This window comes from Anas platyrhynchos, chromosome 4 (genome assembly GCF_047663525.1).
Source record: "Anas platyrhynchos isolate ZD024472 breed Pekin duck chromosome 4, IASCAAS_PekinDuck_T2T, whole genome shotgun sequence".
Taxonomy (NCBI): domain Eukaryota; kingdom Metazoa; phylum Chordata; class Aves; order Anseriformes; family Anatidae; genus Anas; species Anas platyrhynchos.
In genome coordinates, this window is record NC_092590.1 from 29,498,737 (window position 1) to 29,514,723 (window position 15,987).

General features: G+C 38.7%; 1 protein-coding gene across 1 annotated transcript in view; it reads left to right on the forward strand.

Annotated features, from left to right (window-relative positions):
* SH3RF1 (SH3 domain containing ring finger 1) overlaps positions 1–15,987 on the forward strand; it is an 84,122-nt gene that overhangs the window by 53,600 nt on the left and 14,535 nt on the right. The window contains exons 5-9 of the mRNA XM_027456432.3: positions 3,430–3,732; positions 4,624–4,734; positions 12,476–12,630; positions 15,004–15,174; positions 15,313–15,572. Coding sequence (XP_027312233.1) covers positions 3,430–3,732; positions 4,624–4,734; positions 12,476–12,630; positions 15,004–15,174; positions 15,313–15,572 — 1,000 coding nt within the window. The remainder of the gene's footprint in view (positions 1–3,429; positions 3,733–4,623; positions 4,735–12,475; positions 12,631–15,003; positions 15,175–15,312; positions 15,573–15,987) is intronic.

The following is a 15,987-nucleotide window of genomic DNA, read 5'->3' on the forward strand; positions in this document are numbered from 1 at the left end:
GAGGAAAATCTAGTGTCTAGGTTTTACTTAGGAATATTTACTACTGTGACATTGTCACCTGGCCTGATGGCCGCAGACAGGTCCCTATCTCTAAGGGGAAAACAGATCCTGGGCCAGGAGCTGGTGGGGCTCATTGAGAGGGCTTTAAACTAGGTGAGAAGGGGGATGGGGCTGAAACAAGGCTTGTTAGAGCTGTGCCAGGGGGAACAATGGCAAGGCTGGGAGAGAAGGCAATGGCCCAACTGAAGTGCATCTATACTAATGCACGCAGCATGGGTAACAAACAGGAGGAGCTGGAACCCATCGTGCGGCAGGCAGGCTACGACTTGGTTGCCATCACGGAAACGTGGTGGGACCACTCTCATGACTGGAGTGCTGCAATGTCTGGCTATAGGCTCTTCAGAAGGGACAGGCAGCATGGAAGGGGCGGTGGTGTGGCTCTCTATATCACAGAGAGATTTGATGTTGCGGAACTTGAGGCTGGGAACGATAAGGTTGAGTCCCTGTGGGTTAGGATCAGCGGGAAGGCCAACAAGGCATCCATCCTGGTGGGGGTCTGTAATAGATTGCCGAACCAGGATGAGGAGACGGATGAGGAGTTCTACAGGCAGCTGACGAAAGTTGTGAAATCGTCAGCGCTTGTTCTAGTGGGGGCCTTCAGCTTCCCAGATATATCCTGGAAGCACAACACAGCCCAGAGAAAGCAGTCTAGGAGGTTTCTGGAGAGCGTGGAAGAGGTGCTTAAGGAGGTGCTTAATGCCTTCTTTGCCTCAGTCTTTAGTGGCAAAACCAGTTGCTCTCTGGATACCCAGTACTGGTGGAAGGGGACGGGGAGCAGAATGTGGCCCTCACTATCCATGAGGAATTGGTTGGCGACCTGCTACGGCACTTGGATGTGCGCAAGTCAATGGGGCCAGGTGGGATCCACCCAAGGGTACTGAGAGAACTGGCAGAGGAGCTGGCCAAGCTGCTTACCATCATTTATCAACAGTCCTGGCTATCAGGGGAGGTCCCAGTTGACTGGCGGCTAGCAAATGTGACGCCCATCTACAAGAAGGGCCGGAGGGCAGACCTGGGAAACTACAGGCCTGTCAGTTTGACCTCAGCGCCAGGGAAACTCATGGAGCAGATTATCTTGAGTGTCATCACGCAGCACTTGCAGGGCAAGCAGGTGATCAGGCCCAGTCAGCATGGGTTTAGGAAAGGCAGGTCCTGCTTGATGAACCTGATCTCTTTCTATGACAAAGTGACGCGCTTGGTGGACGAGGGAAAGGCTGTGGATGTGGTCTACCTTGACTTCAGCAAGGCTTTTGACACCGTCTCCCACAGCATTCTCCTCAAGAAACTGCTCTTGGCTTGGACTGGTGTACACTTCATTGGGTTAAAAACTGACTGGATAGCCGGGCCCAAAGAGTCATGGTGAATGGAGTCAAATCCAGCTGGAGGCCGGTCACTAGTGGTGTTCCCCAGGGCTCAGTACTGGGGCCAGTCCTCTTTAATATTTTTGTCAATGATCTGAATGAGGGGATTGAGTGCACCCTCAGTAAGTTTGCAGATGACACCAAGTTAGGTGCGTGTGTCGATCTGCTCGAGGGTAGGAAGGCTCTGCAGGAGGATCTGCATAAGCCGGGCCGATGGGCTGAGGCCAACTGCATGAAGTTCAACAAGGCCAAGTGCCAGGTCCTGCACCTGGGGCGCAATAACCCCAAGCAGAGCTACAGGCTGGGAGATGAGTGGTTGGAAAGCTGCCAGGCGGAGAAGGACCTGGGAGTATTGGTGGACAGTCGGCTGAATATGAGCCAGCAGTGTGCTCAGGTGGCCAAGAAGGCCAACGGCATCCTGGCTTGCATAAGAAGCAGTGTGGCCAGCAGGTCTAGGGAAGTGATTGTCCCCCTGTACTTGGCTCTGGTGAGGCCGCACCTCGAGTACTGTGTTCAGTTTTGGGCCCCTCGCTACAAGAAGGACATCGAGGTGCTCGAAAGAGTCCAAAGAAGGGCGACAAAGCTGGTGAGGGGCCTGGAGAACAAGTCTGACGAGGAGCAGCTGAGGGAGCTGGGTTTGTTCAGCCTGGAGAAAAGGAGGCTCAGGGGCAACCTTATCGCTTTTTATAGGTACATTAAAGGAGGCTGTAGTGAGGTGGGGGTTGGTCTGTTCTCCCACATGCCTGGTGACAGGACAAGGGGGAACGGGCTAAAGTTGCGCCAGGGGTGTTTTAGGTTGGATATTAGGAAGAACTTTACTGAGAGGGTTGTGAGGCATTGGAATGGGCTGCCCAGGGAAGTGGTGGAGTCACCATCCCTGGAGGTCTTTCAAAGACGTTTAGATGTTGAACTTAGTGATATGGTTTAGTGGAGGACTTGTTAGTGTTAGGTCAGAGGTTGGACTCAATGATCTTGAGGTCTCTTCCAACCTAGAAATTCTGTGATACTGTGATCAGCTAATGAGTGAGAGTTCTGACTATTATTTGCAGGAGCTCTAAAATACCAGTAAGATTTTTCTGGAAAGAAAAGTTTTGTGGGAAATGTAGGCTTATTTTTCCTCTCTGATCAATTTACCAAAAGAAGAAAATGTGTGGGATTCCATACTTGATTATCAGAGCATAAGGATTTGTTTGTATTTTATGTTGGTATAACAAACCAGCAAACAGAAACAGGTCATTTTGAGCGAGAATTCATTAGATATGCTTAAAAAGCTGTGACCTGTTTTAGGCTCTTAGGCACAAAGATACTGTCTCAGCATTAGAGAGTTCAGAAGCTACAGATTGTTCTAAGCTGAGAAGGTAATTCCACAGAGCTGTCAATGTGTTTCTTTGCTTCTTATACTGTCCTTCACTTGTGTATCTACTTGTTTTCAGGCAGTGATTCGCTGGATCTCTAGTCTGTCCTACTACATTAAATCTGAATTTTGGAAGCTTGTTATTTTAATACTGATAATGTTCAATATATATACATAAATAGTAAGGAATACTAGCAGGAATGTCTTTAGGAGCCCACATGCAAAGGTTTGGGCTGATGTCATAAACAACAGAAAAGGCTTAAAATGAAATTAATGTTCGAGAAGTTTTGTAATACAGATTTTTATATTATAAGGTCAAAAGGGACCTCTGTGATTTAGTCTGACTTCTTGATAACACAGGCCATGTCTATTGCTGAATTAATCCATGTTTGAACCAGAGTATAGCATCCTTTCTTAACTGAAATTTTACCTCTCGTGGGTAGTCGGCGTCAAACTGACTCAAAGCGTGTTGAGTTGATAGTTAAAGACTTAACTCTGTAATGACTAAGTTTTAGAGTAGGTCAGTATGGCACATTTTTAAATTGCATGGTTTAAATTCAGCTATAATGAATAAAAGGAAAATATATTTTGGCTATCTTCAGGTGATTTTCTCAAAATCAAACTAATTATTAATGTGTGAATATTTTCTTGTAGTTTAACACAGCAGCCAAGCAGCTGATAGAATTGGATAAGCCCTCAGGTTCTGCTGTAGACTCCGGAGAAGGTACCTCTGGGGCAGCCCACAACAATTCAGTCCAAAAGCACACCGATACAAAGAAAAACACCAAAAAACGGCACTCTTTTACCTCCCTCACGATGTCCAACAAGTCTTCACAGTCCTCTCAGAATCGCCACTCAATGGAAATCAGTCCTCCTGTCCTCATCAGCTCCAGCAACCCAACCGCAGCAGCCCGCATAAGTGAGCTGACGGGACTTTCTTGTAGTGCCCCTTCTCAGGTAATTTACATGAAATTAAGTATAAATCATCTGTGTAGTTTTTAATAACTATAAAGGCTTCTGATCTTGTCCTATTTACCCCAAATTGTTTTTTACATGTAAGTAATACTAGCATACACTTTCACAAAGCTCATCTTCCAACATGGAGAGTGTTTTAAGGGGGGAAAAAAAACTCCTTAAAAATGCAGATATGATTATCTTGTAAACTTATTTTCACAGTTCTCAATCTCTAAAACATCAGAAATTGTAAAATTTTAGAATCTAGAGTGACTTTATTCATTTTCTTGTAAATTGAATATTGTACTGTATATTAATAAAGCACATGCAAATAAAAGTCAAATTTAACATGAAAATTACATACATTCCAGAAATGTACCACCTTAATATGATTGTGATAAGTAGAAGTATTTATCTGGCTTCATTTATTTGTTAGTCTCATGTTTTTTCAATGCTGTTAATTACAAAGTTCAGGAGTTAGTGAACAATTGTCTGTTTCACATAAAGATTAAATTTGGAGAGTAGAAATGGTAATAGAGACAGAAGTGTGGAATTATTATACATGAACTAGTAAATATGTTTTATTTGCATGTCTTTGGGATCCAACTGACATTTATGGAAAAAAAGAAAATGATTATGATTAAAAGTGTTTCACATTGGTAGTTCAATATATCTCCAAGGTTTCTGAAACATCAAAAAATAATCTGCTGAAAAAAGGTGAGCACTGTGATCCAGTGTTGTTTACACGAGTATCTAACCATAAATTATTTCTAAAGTTACGGACAGTAGAATGCCAGTGATTTTGACCATGAAGATTTACAGCTGTGTCAAAAGAGCTCCCATCAAACTACTCAGAACTGACCCTGCTGTTTTGTTGTTTTCTTGTTTTGACAGGTTCATATTGGTACTACAGGGCTAATTGTGACTCCACCGCCTAGCAGCCCAGTCACAACAGGGCCTTCATTTACCTTCCCATCGGAAGTTACCTACCAAGCTGCTCTTGGTGTAAGTACCATTTAAGAAAACTCATCCTTTTAGCTTTGGTCTGTACCGTCACTTTCATTCCAGAGATTTCACTGGATTCTTTCACTGATTTGAAATAACGAGTTTATGGTGATCATCTGTGTGATAGACAATAGTATAAACAATTACAGAAAAAACGTTATTGATAAAATAATGTATGAACCCTGTGATCCATATTCATTTCTCTGTCTTTCCTCTGTGCAGTAAGCATAAGAAATACACATCCTTCAAGAGCAGTAGTTCTTTTCAGCATGAGAAGGAAAGAGATTATCTTGGGGGAAGGTTAGGAGAAACAAGCAAGACCTTGAAAAACAAAAACAAACAAACAAACAAAAAAACAACCCACAACCAAAAAAAGTACAAGAACTTAGACCTTGGTTACCAGGTATTTTTGTCTTCCTTAACTCATTACTAACAAGATTCTCTGAAATTTCAAAACTGTGCTTTCTTTAAACAAGCTTATTTTAGTTGTGTGTACCCTTGTTAGATAGCGGATGTATCAGACATGTCCAGGTTGGATTCTTTGAAATCAATCCGAACAACTTGCAAATGGTCATCTTTTACAGGAAGGAATACATTGCTCTGCTACTTTCCTTGGACAAAGAAATTGTCACCAAAAAGTGCAGGATTTCATTCCAAAAACAATGGATGTTTGTTTTGCTGTGATTTTCGTGGACAGGCTCTGGAATGTCCTATATCATACTGCACTTGTCAAAGACTGACCTTAACTGCAGTCAAGAGTGTAGACTCCAATTTTCACAGATTTTAAAGGGAACTTCATGAATTCTTAGTTTGATAATATGAATTCTCTAAATTTGATACTTATTTCAAGTCCAAAAATTGTGTCCTTAACCTTTAAGGGGTGCCACAGTTAAATAATAATTTTCCAGTTAGTCTCCTTTAAATAAAAATTAAGAAAAAAAAAAAAAGCTTGAGGCTTGATTTGTTTAGGTGTCTAATTATCCTTGCAGCCTTTAAAGCAAGTAAAACATGATGCTTAGCCTTGCTACTAAATTTCTCTAGGCTTGTTTTCAACTTTGAGCACTTGAATAATTTTACATAATTGTCTGTAAAATCAAAGGCAGAATTGTCTGCCTTCTGCTATCAATTTTTTGTTGTTTAATTAAAGGCTTAGGTGCGGCTTGGTCACAGCTGAGAGGTTTCATTTTGACCACTTCCTTTGGAACTCTTAAGTTACATTTCTCAGTCCTTCAACTTACGATGCTGTTAGTTTCTGAATTATTTCCAGTACTTCCTTCTGGCATGGTAAGTGCATTCCAGAACTAGGCACAGTACTACACGATCACTTTAAGTGGTGAGAATATTGATAGTGTGACCTTTTTACTTTTATTCCAGTAGTGTGACGGTTTCTGTCTTGAGAATTTCCATGCATGGACTGAGTGTGGCACCAAGTTTTTGTTCAGCTACATATCCATGATGATCCCACAATTTTTTGTTGTCATTAGTAGTACAGTAATTGCTCTCATCCTAGTAAATATATTTCACCACGTATGTTCTTCAGATGGACGAGCCTATTGACAAGTACACAGACAGTATGTTTGTGCTCTGTTTTACTGAGTAATCCAGGTTGTGCTGTAGCAATTCTTTGTCCTTTTATTGTTTATCACTCCTTCAGTCTGTGGATCGTCTGTGCAATCTTCCTGTTAAAGTTATTCTTGATCCAATTAATAATCTGCTTAGACTTGTATTTTAATGTCACAGAATGATTGAGCTTGGAAGGGACATCTGGAGGTCATCTGGTCCAAACTCCCTGCTCAAGCAGGTTGCCCAGGACCATATCCAGATAGATTTTGAAGATCTCCAAGGACTCCTCAACCTTGCTGGGCAACCTGTGCCAGTGCTCAGTCACCTTCACAGAGAAAGAAAATTTCCTGAAGTTCAGATGGAGCCTTCTATGTTTTAGTTTGTCCCCACTGCTTCTGATCCTGTCACTGGGCACCACCTGGCTTCATCTTTGTTGCATGCTCCCTTATATACACTGATAAGGTCCCTCCTGAGCCTTCTCTTTAGGTTGAATGGTCCCAGCAGCCTCAGCCTTTTGTCATAAGAGAGATGCACCAGTCCCTTAATTATCTTTGTGGTCCTTCGCTGGACTCTGTCCAGTATGTCCGTGTGTGGCCTGTATTGAGCAGAGGGGCAGGATCACTTCCTGTAACATGCAGGCAGTGCTTCTCATGCAGCCCAAGGTACCATTAGCCTTCTTTGTTGCAAGGTTACACTTCTGACTAATCTTCAACTTGGGTCCACCAGGACCCCCAAATCGTTTTCTTGTATCTGACATATACATCTAATACTGGAAACAATTAGCTGCTTACGTACTGGCTCATGTAATCTTTTAGAATCATAGAATCATAGAATATCCTGAGTTGGAAGGGACCTTTAAGGATCATCAAGTCCAACTCTTGACACCGCACAGGTCTACCCAAAAGTTCAGACCATGTGACTAAGTGCACAGTCCAATCTCTTCTTAAAGAATCTTCTTAAATCTCTTTTAGACTTCTTTCATCCTGTCCTTCAGAAAATACCTTCAAGCTCTGAGCAAACAAAATAACTGTTGATATCATCTGTGCTGTTAGGCAAAATACAAGTCTAGTTAATGTATTTGCTGCAAACATCAAGTATTGATTTGATTTGTGGCCAAGATACTTAGTTTTGGAGAGGATGAGTTAGGCAGCATTCAAAGCATAATTTCAAGAGTTCTATCAGAAGTTTTTTTTTTATTTATTATTATTATTCCTTTTAGTAACAAACAGTTTTGCTTGTTATTAAGAATCAGTAGTTCTTTCTTTGATGTCAGCATAGAATACTTTATTTTGGTGTTGGTGCAAAGTCGTTAAAGCACCTCGGGTGCTTTGGTTGCATAAGCTTGTTCAAAAGCAATCTCACCATCAGTACCCATAGGGATGAAATTACAGTGCTAAATGCAACATGGATTGAAACTTTGCCACATGATTGTCCTATATCCTGGAGTGATACTTTCTTTTTGTGATAACCAGGTTCTTGGTTATGTTTCCAATTAGGCATATAATTCCCATTGAGAAGCTGAATTATTCTCTGCCACCCTCTTTAAAAGTCAATAACCTTCTGTACATAATGTTCTGTTTCTTTTTGACTTGTTTGCAGCATGACTAAAATACAAGCTGGTGCTGGCAGCCCAGACTACAGTTAGGTGGTTCCTATGTTCTTTTACTATAGATGATATTAGATGATGCAATTTGTACTCATAGACTGTGAAGTGTGTCTTTAAATTCCCCCTTTTCACTTGCTCCATAAACTCATTTTAATTTTAGAAATCTGCAAAACAGCTTTGATAAACCAACAGTGAAGGTGATGTTCTTTTCTCTCTAGATTTTTTTCCCCTCCAGAAATACCCTCCCTGACATTCTCAGCCTTAATGTTAAGCCACAGAACAATTGTGCTGTATTATACAAAATACCAGTGGTTAGCTTGAGCCCTTTTGCTTTTGTGTTTTTTGCTTTTTAAAGTAAAATCTCTTGCATTTCTCAAAGCTTATCCCTTTAGCTTTTCTCTACATTTCTGAGTACTATGCAAATGACACGAGAGTTGGGATGGAATGGGGAGAGTTTCTCTTTAGCATGAATATGATTTAATTGGATCTTCTTCCTGTCGATCGTTCTGGCATTTATAACACTATTTAAAGTAACTGTTCTTGGAGAGCAAGCCATTCAATACTACCTTTTACTTCGTGCCAAATTCAGATTAGGGGAGAAGAATCAATAAGAATTAGGAATGATGATGTTTTTTGTCAGATGGCCATATACACCATCTGCTGCTTGTGTCACATAAACAAATTTTTATTTGCATTGAGAAAACCTGTGATAATTTCTTTAGAAGTTTTATTTTACAGCAGCAGTTCTTTAAACGAGTTCTGTAGCCAGCAGCATGAATTCTTCTTTTGTGTTTTGAGGTTTGATTCTTTGAAATTGAAGAAGCTATGAACTGAGACAAACTTCTCACAGCTGAAGCTTTTGATTGTGATACTATCGTTTAGTGTTCTCTGGGACTTCAAACCATAGCTTTGCCCTTAACGGGGGCATTAATTGGTCTTCTCTTCTTGGCTACTGGCATTTTTGAACCTTGTAGGTGCTTGGTATATTTGACATTCTTTATAAAATATAAATAGCAGATGTCAAGTTCAATAGTTGTTGGGCGAAAATATGCATGTACAATTAAGTCTCATTTACATAGGAGGAAATTCTTGGATGTAATTCATAAGGCAGTTATCTAATGGAGGAGATCTAGTTGCCATAGATTTTGCTGAAAAAAACGTTAAAGGAAGTATGTGATTTGAGCCGTGGTATGGGAGAAACAGAGCTGAAATATACTACAGCAAAGTTAGACTTGCATTCAAAACCAGCAGAAGAGAAACAGAATGCATCACCAACAGATAGCTTACCATCCTTTCTTTCTGCTTTTTACATCCTCTAAAGAAGGTTTTGGGCTGTAGTTGACCCAGATATCCATATTTCTACTTCTTTAGATTGAATATGTTGACTTTGAAATGGTGTAATGATATGTGCACTTAACTAGCAAAAACAAGTGGTCTATATTTGGATGGTTTACATTAGCTTACATGTTGAAAGTTCCAAAAATTAAAAAAAAAAAAATGGATTGTTCTAGTCCTGTTTGTTCTCTTGCCTACACACAAAAAAATTACCCTTCTGTATTAAAGTACATGAGGTAGTCTGATTTATTAGTAATGAGGCACAAGCTGTGAGGGTTATAGTATACTGATGACTTTTAACTCTCTTTCATGTTGTTCCAGCTGATTCAATAGTGTAAGTCAGGAGGAGGTTTAAATAAGAACTGTCTGAGTTTTAACCAACAATAATTCAAATTAACTTTTGTAGGTAAGAGGAAGCAGCTGAAAGAAATGATGAGGTTTTGTATGAGAGGCCTGCTCTTGATAACATATATTTATAGTTTAGGAGTTTTGTTAAATATGAGGCTTAATTTGTTAGCCCTGAGGGGATTTTGCAAGTTGTATATTTTTTCCTAGACCTTGTGGGACTGACAGTTAATTAATGTTTTTTCCTACTGCTGTGCCTTTTGTTGTTCTTTGCGTGAGCTGATTATTGGTCTTCAGTTGACTGATACAGGAATGAAGGCTAATTATATTTCAACTTAGTGGTACATATGAGTTTCTAGAGCACAGTTATAAGTACTATTTTAAATTTTTACATAAATTAAGAACCAAATTAAGTATAATGTTTCATCTTTCAATTAAAAAACCGTCATCGCTTTTCAGAGATATGTTTAAGATGCTGGTTTGTGCTGAAAATACATCTGCTGTCTGAAGAGTAGTTGCAGAAAGTTTCATTTTTTTCCCACTCAACTGCTTGAAATAAAAATACTTTATTTTGACAAGTATATTTTATTAAATCACAGGAGGGGTTTGTATATATTTTTTCACCAAGTGTTGAATATGGAAACCATCAAAGCTAGCTTGCGCTGTAGAGGTAGATGTGTTTCTCAATAGCTACAACAATGGATACATGCCAGATAACTTTTTGAAAATTTAGCTAGAGCATTTGGGGCTATTTTATTAAGTTGCAGCAGTGCAAACTGAGGAGCAGTTGTCTTCTAAAGCCTATCAGGTAGTTTGTTTGGATTTGTAAGTACTTGCCAAGTCTTCTGGCATTTAATTGGGCTGCGGCTCACTGCAGGTTTCATTACCATAGTAATAGACACGGGAAGGGGAGCAGAACCTTAATGGAGCAAAATAAAAAAGAGCTGGGAAGATGCCTTATTGCAGCTCAAAAATCTGTGTATGTCATGTGGTCAGATGAATAAAATACAATGTGCAGTATATATATGTTTAGAGATACAGGAAGTGTGAAATATTGACACCTTGATATTGGGCATGAATAAGTATTTAAAGATTTCCAGCTAACCATCTCTAATGTGAATTTACAGGTTCCCTATGTATAAGGAAATCTAGATTCCTAAAAAAAAAAAAAAGGGTTTGAATCTGTATTCTATAGACCAATTGTCTAAAAGGTGTTCAGATTTTTCAGCCTGGATTCATCCAAGGCATTTGTTGAAGCTGACTGGGAGAGGGAATTAACTTGGCTGGAAAGCAGATGAAAGAGCAATGTTAGTATTTCAGTATGGATGTTTAAGATATTTTTAAAATATTGTTGAATGGATGGGGATCTAGAATATAAAGCAAATGCATATACAGTTCTTGTAAATAACTAAGTTAGTATGAAAGCTCACAGTTATGCTTCACAAGCAGGTCATGTCTGCTTTGTATTGAATACAGTTGATCTGTTTGATTTTTTTTTTTTAAAGCATGATTAGAAAAAATAAAAAGTAACTATGCAATTTATATTGCTGTTCAGATCTAATTAAGCATAAGAAGTTTGACTGAAATTATGTTTGCTGTAAGAGATAATCAGTTTTCTCTAGATTTTGTTCTTTTTAATAATTTAGTACTTTACTGTGTCTTGACAAGTAAGACTAGTTCAGAGAATCATCTTTTTATTAATGCTCTCAAAATGCAGTGAGGTAATAATCCCACAGTGCAGAACTCCTTTGCCTAGAGATTTTTGTTTAGAAAAACAACAAACTTTAGAAGTAGGCTGTTTGAGGGGAATTAAAATTACTTACAATTATATTTTTCCAAAGCAATAATGTAGCGCTGTGCATTTATATGCTGCTGTACTGGATGAGCCAGGCAATGCTTCAGTACATTTTGGTAATTTATATTCTTATGTGGGTTTTTTTAGATCTAAAGTGGCATTGTTTAGAGTTTTGCTTCAGTATTAAAGGGTTGTTTTAAGTCAAAGATCATGTATGAAATGAATTCTGTTTCACATTTTGAAATGTTTGAGTTTTTTATTACTCTTTTTTTTTCCTGTTTGTTGTAACACAAATAATTATTTTTGGAAAGGGGGGGAAGAAAAGTTCTCCTTTTGTGAGACACTTTTCCCAGGAGTGTTGGTACGCAAAGTCCTAAAGAATTGTCTAAGGCTTTATAGAACAGAAGGTAACAATTGCTCCATTGAGCCTCAAAAGGCATAGAATCCTGTAGGCAGGACCCCCCTTAGGATCTGCCTGTAAAGAACTGTGCCTTTTTACTCGGGTGTTTGTTAAAGATTACCAATCTCGATAATACTGAATTTCAAAAGCTAACTCTTTAAACTAGAAGAATAGGCAAAAGTGGTAACAATAGCTCAGTGGCTATGGTCTCATATTGTGCTTGCTTTTTGTTACCCATACATCAAAAGAAAATTTTCCCCAGAAGGGGGTGGTTTTGGGTGCACTACTGCTGAATGGCATATTCTGTTTCAGCTTCAGGTTACAAAAACAATCATGTTTTGAAGTACAGTCAGCAGTAGGATGTTAAAATCTACCTCCTGGAAGGCTTCTGCATTTTTTTTGAGTCCTATCCTAAAGATGTTATAATTAGAAACAATGCTTTCTGTTTTTCCTCTGCTGAGAAATTGCTTGTCATTTGCTTAATTAGCTGCCAAGACTTCAAGATTTTAAAATGCAAAAAGTGAAATACAAACAAACCTAACTCTACGGTTATATTTTACCAGTAAGTAATGGAATACTGAACTCTAGCTGATTTTTTTGTTTATTTTCTTAGCATATCATACTTCTCTTTCAGCCGATTCAGCTCATCAAACAATATTGATCATCTGTTGCTATTTTTTTTCCCTCAAAAAATCAGAATATGAATCCCCCACTTCCACCACCACCTCTCTTGTCTGCTGCAATCATTGCATCAGCTTCTTCTGGACCTCAGTCTGCAGGTGTAATACAAAGGCCAACATCAGGATCAGCTGACCAAATGGCACATTTACGACCACAAACTCGTCCAAGTGTGTAAGTAAAATTGAAACTTTTTGCCAATCAGAACAATGTAACGAGTTCAATAACTTCATTTATACATACTTTGTGCCAGCTGGCTATGTTCTGCTAAAATTCCCAGGAAACCACGCATACAACTTAGAACAAAAACAAGGCATGCATAAAGGTGATATCCTCAAATGGCTTTTGCACTGAGGGTTATTTATGCCTTAAGTAGATATCATCAGCTCTTGATGTGTATAGGAAACAGTCACTTCAAAAATACAAAATGTTTATCATGTCGAAGATGAATGAATCGTTGAGTCAGTGATGAGGACTGTGTAACTCACAAGTGGCAAACACAGGAGTGAATTTATTCAATGTTTTCTGTTATGCGTCGAATGAAAAGGCTATTCTCATACGGAATAACTTATGCCAAAACATAGAAATGCTGTATCTCATTTAGACTGTTATATTAGCATGTCATTGTCAGTCTGCTTGTCTGAGATGCGATTGAAATTTGACTGAGGATTCTACAGTTCAGTTAATTAGTGGGTGTCAATTTGGAATGAAGGCAGAAAGCTGCTAGTTAGCATTATGTCTTCACACTTGTACAAGCAAATGTGCATCATCCTTCTGAGTGAAAATATTTTGTGTATTAACATGTGCTTCTGACAACATCTTCTCGGAAGCTTCTTTGTGTGCAGTTTGGAGAATAAGAAAGAAAAGAAAAAATAAAAATCAGGAGTGGTTGAACCACGTAATTGGACACATTTGAATAATGCAAGGGCTGCTTTTGTTCTCTCTTTGTTTTTTGTTTTTTTTTATCTTCCCACCAGGTTTCCTCCCACTCCAAAAGAGCGCCCATCTTGTACAGCAGGTGCATCTGGGTTTGGGCTGTTTCTTCAATGTTGAGCATTTTAACGCTGCTTCTTATGGATCATTGTGCTCAGTGCAGTTAATCAAGTTCCCATCTCATTTATTCCAATCCTCCATCTTCAAAGGGTTGCTCTATAAGAGGATACTAATGAAATTTGTAATGATTTAACTAAAAGGGAAGTTAATGAACACCAATTAAGGCCCATCAGTTGCTTTCCCATAGAGGTTCAGCATGTGGCTTTGTAGATTATGTGCTAGTGAAGCCTTTTGTTGCTAACATGTTATATCTAGCCTTTAAAGCATATTTTGAACTTGCTTTACTATGTACCTATATTGCCTTTAAAGCATTTTTGCAGATAATGCAAAGATTCTTGGGTAGACAACAAAAAATACAAATACAGTACAAAGTAGATAAGCATGTAGTTAATGCTATCGTTACTCTGTGTAAAAGACAATTTTGACCAGAGAATGTTTTATAAAGATTCCTTTCTACTCCTGGAGTAACAAGGGGAGTGGGAAAGACTAGAACTGCAAGTAACTGTGGACCCTTTTCCAAAATGGGACGTTCTACCCATCTACCCTGATTGGCTACATCTTACGAAAAATACATTCTTTTTGAGAAAATGTGATTTATTAGAACATCATTTCCTATAGATCAGGGACCATGATTATATAAACGTTTATATAAATTTTTTTTAACAGTTTTCTAATGTTCAAATTGTGGAAGAAAATAGAACTCCATATATCACTTTATAACATGACCCTCTGCATTCTTATTTGAAGACTTCCTTAGGAATATTCCAGCATGCAAATACAAAAGTTGCAGGTTTATTTTTTAAATTTTCTCTGTAAATCCAGATACAGTTTTCTACTAATATTTAAAAAAAAAAAAAAAGTAAAATGCTTCTCAGTTTTCAGTATGATTTCAGATGTGCTATATTATACATTAATGTTGCTTTGCAGGAAAAAAAAAAAAAAAAAAGTGAAGAAACTTTAAAAGGTGAACAACTGCTAGCTAACTTACCCATAGACTTCCAGTTCCAGTATCTTTTTTTACACTGCAGTTGCGTGGGAGGATTCCAATTTTGCAATTTGATAAGTATTTCTGACGCTGATCTTTTATTCCCAACTAACTGAAAATTTCCTCCCCCTCCCCTCCATTTCCTCCTCCCAAAAGTTGGCATGTCACCTAGTGGAAGAGATTAGAAGGAAGCGTGGTGAGAGAGGAGTGGGTTTTGATGGGATCTGAAGTCATTAATCATCTATTTAGAGGTCACTAACTGAATTAAGGAAATGGACAATCTTATTGGAAGTATTTATATGTTACAATGTTTTTAATGGTCATTGTTCTCCTTGTTACTACCATAACTTTCTGGTTTAATATTGAAACAGTGTGATTGATCAACTGCCATACAACCCTTTCTGCCATGACTTCTCATCTCCGACCCTGAACTCTCTCAGCTAGAAAACCCAAGTGATGTTTTTAATGGTTTTAGATTTAACAATTACATCTGCTTTCCTGTCTTGTAGATATATTGCTATATACCCTTACACTCCTCGAAAGGAGGATGAACTGGAACTGCGGAAGGGAGAAATGTTCTTGGTATTTGAACGCTGCCAAGATGGCTGGTTCAAGGGAACTTCCATGCACACAAGCAAGATTGGTGTTTTTCCTGGCAATTACGTGGCTCCAGTTACAAGGTACGTTTTCATACCAGTGTTTAAATAGTTCCTAGGTGTAGGACCTAATCCTTAAACTAAATAATGGAAAAGCTGTAGGTGTCAGCAACTAGCGTGTTTTTCAGTTGTGTTTTAGTGTTTTGTTTTCAATTTTGGCAGGACAGTGACAAGTGCATCACAAACAAAAGTTCCCATGTCTACTGCTGGCCAAACAGGACGAGTGGTAACTATGGTCAGCCCTTCCACTGCTAGTGGAACATCTCAGAAGCTCCAGGGGAATGGTGTGGCAGTGAACTCCAGCACAGTACCCACAGCTGTGGTTTCTGCAGCACATATCCAAACTAGTCCACAAACCAAGGTCCTTATGCACGTGACAGGACAAATGACAGTCAACCAGGCTCGCAACGCAGTTAGAACAGGTAAAAGAAAAAATTATAATAAAAAAAAAAAAAGGCTTTCTATTTGCAGTAGTATCTTTGTGGTAAACAAACTACAGGATTTGTCTGGGCAGGTAGCTTGAGTCAGAATATGTGTAAATACATGTTTCTGTTTTTCTAAAGTATTTTTATATTATAGAGCTGAATGCTTTCTGAAATGCCAGTATATCTCTCTGAATTGATAAATCTTTTATTATTCTCCTCCAAGCAATTGTGTGTACATAGGTATTCCTACTGTTGGAAATTTATATATAGGTATTTTAGGTGGAAATTTTTGTTTTTCCATCAGTATCCAGGATGAGGACATTCTTTGAGCTTCCCGACTAATACGCAATTCATGTAGTAATAAAAGTGATAAGAACATCTGAGTCATAGCTTATGTTTTTGTGCTAACTGC